This window comes from Apium graveolens, chromosome 2 (genome assembly GCF_009905375.1).
Source record: "Apium graveolens cultivar Ventura chromosome 2, ASM990537v1, whole genome shotgun sequence".
NCBI classification, from domain to species: Eukaryota; Viridiplantae; Streptophyta; class Magnoliopsida; order Apiales; family Apiaceae; genus Apium; species Apium graveolens.
The window spans coordinates 316,437,772-316,442,133 of NC_133648.1; the positions used below are offsets into that span (position 1 = coordinate 316,437,772).

At 40.1% G+C, this 4,362-nt stretch overlaps 1 protein-coding gene and 1 non-coding gene across 2 annotated transcripts; both read left to right on the top strand.

Moving 5' to 3' along the window:
- The first annotated feature begins 424 nt into the window (after positions 1-424).
- Positions 425-531, top strand: LOC141709350 (small nucleolar RNA R71). The gene has a single exon (XR_012569932.1). It is a non-coding gene; the product is annotated as a small nucleolar RNA R71 (small nucleolar RNA).
- Positions 532-3,003: 2,472 nt separating this feature from the next.
- On the top strand, positions 3,004-3,597 carry LOC141704474 (uncharacterized). The gene has a single exon (XM_074507724.1). The coding sequence runs from the start codon at positions 3,004-3,006 to the stop codon at positions 3,595-3,597; it is 594 nt and encodes a 197-aa protein (XP_074363825.1).
- The last annotated feature ends 765 nt before the right edge of the window (positions 3,598-4,362 follow it).

Here is a 4,362-nt window from a genome sequence, read left to right on the forward strand (position 1 = left end):
ATTTCTGTTGTTAGGATGATAGGTTGCTGGCACAGGCTGCTGTTGTCGCTGATAATTATTCACATACTGAACAGATTCGTTGATAAGAGAACACTGATCCGTAGCATGAGAACCTGCACAAAGCTCACAAACCATAGCTATTTGATTAACTCCATACGTAGCCAAAGAATCAACCTTCATTGATAGCGCTTGGAGCTGGGCTGCAATAGCGGTGGCTGCATCAACTTCCAGAATACCTGCGACCTTGCCTGACGTCATCCTCTGAGTTGGGTTTTGATGCTCATTTGCAGCCATTATCTCGATAAGATTATACGCCTCAGTATAGCTTTTAGCCCATAAGGCGCCTCCAGCTGCTGCATCGAGCATGGGCCGAGATTGGGCCCCCAAACCATTATAAAAACCAGTGATTACCATCCAATCCGGCATTCCATGATGTGGGCATTTTCTCAACATTTCCTTGTAGCGTTCCCAAGCCTCGCACATAGATTCTGTAGGTTGCTGCGCAAACTGAGTAAGAGCACTCCTCATAGCAGCAGTCTTTGCCATTGGATAAAACTTCACCAGAAACTTTTGCGCAAGATCTTGCCACGTAGTGATGGTCCCAGCTGGTTCAGAATGTAACCAGTCTTTAGCCTTATCCCTCAGTGAGAATGGGAAAAGCCTCAACTTGATAGCCTCATCAGTCACGCCATTATACTTAAAAGTGCTGCAGATCTCGACAAAATTCCTTATGTGCATGTTGGGGTATTCAGTTGCCGCTCCTCCAAAAGAAACAGAATTCTGCACCATCTGAATAGTGCCCGGCTTGATTTCAAAGGTGTTAGCTTGAATAGCCGGATGAAGGATGCTTGACTGAATGTCATCAATTTTAGGCCGAGAAAAATCCATAAGAGCTGGATCAGCTTGAACAATACGATCTCCCATGTTTACTGGTTCTTTCTGCTCAGTTCCTGAATCCGAATCCTCAAAATCTAACTTCTCCGGAGTATCAAGAACTTCGTCATTCTCCTCAGCTGTATCTAAGGTCCTCTTACGAGCACGAGAACGAGTTTGCATAAACGCTTGCTAAAGTACCTGAAACACAACCGAAAAGAGTAATTAACTACTACGTCCTAATCACTGAGTCCTAATGACCAATGATGGTAAGTACATAAACTAAACAAATACGCCGAGTCCCCGGCAGCGGCGCCTAAAACTTGTTAGGGCGAAAACATGCACTAATATTCACGCAAGTATACGCGTTCGCAAGTAATATAGAATACTTTCTAGTTCGTTCCCTCAGAGACTCAGACTAAGTTATTGTCTAATTAAACTCACTCACCAATGTATGATTACTTCTCAATGTTAAGATAACACTTAAAATTGTTGATTAAATATTAACTATAATTAACTACTTAATTAACCACTTAACTAACACTTCAATTTATCAATAATAAAACACTCATGAGATCACAACTTCATTATTACTTCCTTCTATAGCCATTGTTATTACCTTTAGCATGTGACAGTGATGATATTAATCGAATAACACGAAACTGATAAAAGCCAACTTTCATTGTACTAATACCATTCTACCAAACATCCACAATTAAGATAGAAGTTGAATAGTCATCAATTATGTTGAGTTCCTATATGTCTACAGAAATTGACAACACAACGATTTAAGCACAAGTTATTCCTTTTGATTACATAGGGCAAATAAAACTGTTAGAGTTACCCACTAATCATGCACAACGTACATGAACCTATGCTAGCATGGCAAGTTCTAAATCTCAAGATCCACCGTCGCTTCACAAGAGATTAACACCCTATCTTATATGTTCGCGACGCACATAAGACGAATACGCACAACCAATACTAGATATAATGCAATCATCACACACTAAAGTATTAAACAATTAACTAAAGAATTTCATAATAAATCCGTTGCAACCCCATGATCACGATTAGCCCATAATAGAACTTATCGCCATCATGGGTTCATATGAAATCATGATAAACAACACAAGAAAATAATAACTAAACTAATTATATTAAAACAGAGTACGTCACAAGAGTAAATAAGTCAAAGCAAGAAAACTAGCATCCAACGTTACAACGAAACAAGAATCACAAGAATATATGCTTCCTCTTCGTTGCAGTGTGCTAAATCGGTCTTCTTCCTTATCTCCTTCGCTTCTTGCGCAAAACACAATCTAAAACATAATCTCCTTTTTATCCTCTATGAAAACGTCTCAAATCTACTTATATAATAGTCCCATAAAACTCAGATTACATAGAAGTTGGAAGCCAAACAGAAGTAGAAGTCTAAAATAATTTATCCTTTTCCCCGACCCTGCGCGGCCGCTCAGCATTTCTGCGCGGGCGCGCAAGGCTGCTGCGCGGCCGCTCAGCATTGCTGCGCGGGCGCGCAGGACCCTACTGGAAAAAATCCAGGTTTGCTCCGTTTCTTCGCCGTAATCTGCCCGTTCTTTTCCTCTCGCAATGGTGAACACATGCCAAGGCTTATTCTTGATGATTCCTCCTCTGAATTGCAACTAATACCCTGAAATGCATAAACACTAGAAAAACGCATCAAATACACAAAATACTTGATTTCAAGACACCAATTTAAGCCATTTTAAGACGTTCTAAGTGGTATAAAATGCCACTTATCAATCACGTAGACTCATGAAATAAATGATCAGGTAGTTCAGTTTCACTAGGAGTTTGTTGGGAGTATGGCCTGATTTGTAGCCATATCTCTGTAGTGCATTTCCTCTGTATAAGTATTGTTTTGCTTAATGAAAAATACAGGTCTTTTGACAGGCAAACACTCTGAGTATTACTTCTATATTAAACAGTTTATATATATTGTGTTTAAAAACAAGAATTGGTATTAGAGCATAAGATCTTGGTGAATGTCAAAAACTCAAACGATCGATACTGGTAAAGGCAAATGGATCAATAGGACTGTCTTATCCAATGCTGGCAAGGAGTAATTACACCACATAGGCCCTAAAAATGAAAGTCTTTATGCAGGCCCAAGGTGTGTGGAATGTAGTGTCACCGAGTGATGAGAAGGCTGTCATTGATGACAGGAATGATAAGGTCGCAATGGCCATGATGTATCAGGGGCTTCCTAAGGATATGTTATTGTATGTGGCTCAGAAGAAGACTACCAAGGAGATTTGGGAGGCTGTCAAGAATTTGTGTCAAGGGTCAGACAAAATGAAGGTTGCACGTGTACAGACTCTAAAATCAGAGTTTGAAACAGTATCAATGAAGGAAAGCAAACAAGTGGACGATTTCTACATGAGAATCAATGGTTTAGTCACAAACATTCGAACACTTGGTGAAGAGATAAATGAGTCGTATGTTGTCAAGAAATTCTTGAGGTATGTTCCTCCAAAGTTTCTGCAAATTACGTCCACAATGGAGCAATTTGGAAATCTCAACACCATGACTATGGAAGAAGCTGTGGGCTCTCTCAAGGCACACGAAGAACGTCTAAGGGGTAAAAGTGACAACAGTGAGAGTCAGCTACTGTTGGCAACAGAGGAATGGGAGAGACGCGAAGGAGGTGAAGACAAGCTTCTGTTAACCAAGGAAGAGTAGATGAAATGTACTAACACTGGGGGAACCTCGAACTACAGAGGAAGGGGACGTGACAAGAGCACCGTGAATTGCTACAACTGCAACATTTATGGCCACTATGCCTCTGAATGTCGTAAGCCGAGAAGAAATTAAGATACAAAATAGGAGGCCAACATGACAATGGTGAATGATAATGAGCCCGCTCTGCTCCTGGCTAAACATAATAAGAAGGAACCAGAACTGAAACTACTGCATGAGGAACGTGTAGTGTCGTCATTGTTGCCAAAGGTTGGGGGCAAAGATAGTGAATCAAATATTTGGTATTTGGACAACGCAGCTAGTAATCACATGACAGGTTTCAAATCAAAATTTTCGAGTCTAGATGAAAGCATCACTGGGGAGGTACGGTTTGGAGATGGCTCGACCATGAAAATTGAAGGAAAGGGGAAAATTATGCTACTGTGCAAGAATGGCGAGGAAAGGGCTTTAAACGAGGTATTTTACATTCCGAGTTTGCGTAATAATATAATAAGCTTAGGTCAAATATCTGAAAATGGTGACAAAGTGGTCCTTAGAGATTAATATTTGTGGATTTTCAATAAACAAGAACGATTGTTGATGAAAGTGAAACGGTCACCAAATAGGCTATATAAGATAATTATTGAAACTTGCAAGAATGTATGTTTGATGTCTGTGAGTGATGAGGTTTCAAGCTTGTGGCATAAACGGTTGGGTCACTTAAACTATCATGCAATGGAATTAATGTGGAAGTACAAAATGGTACAT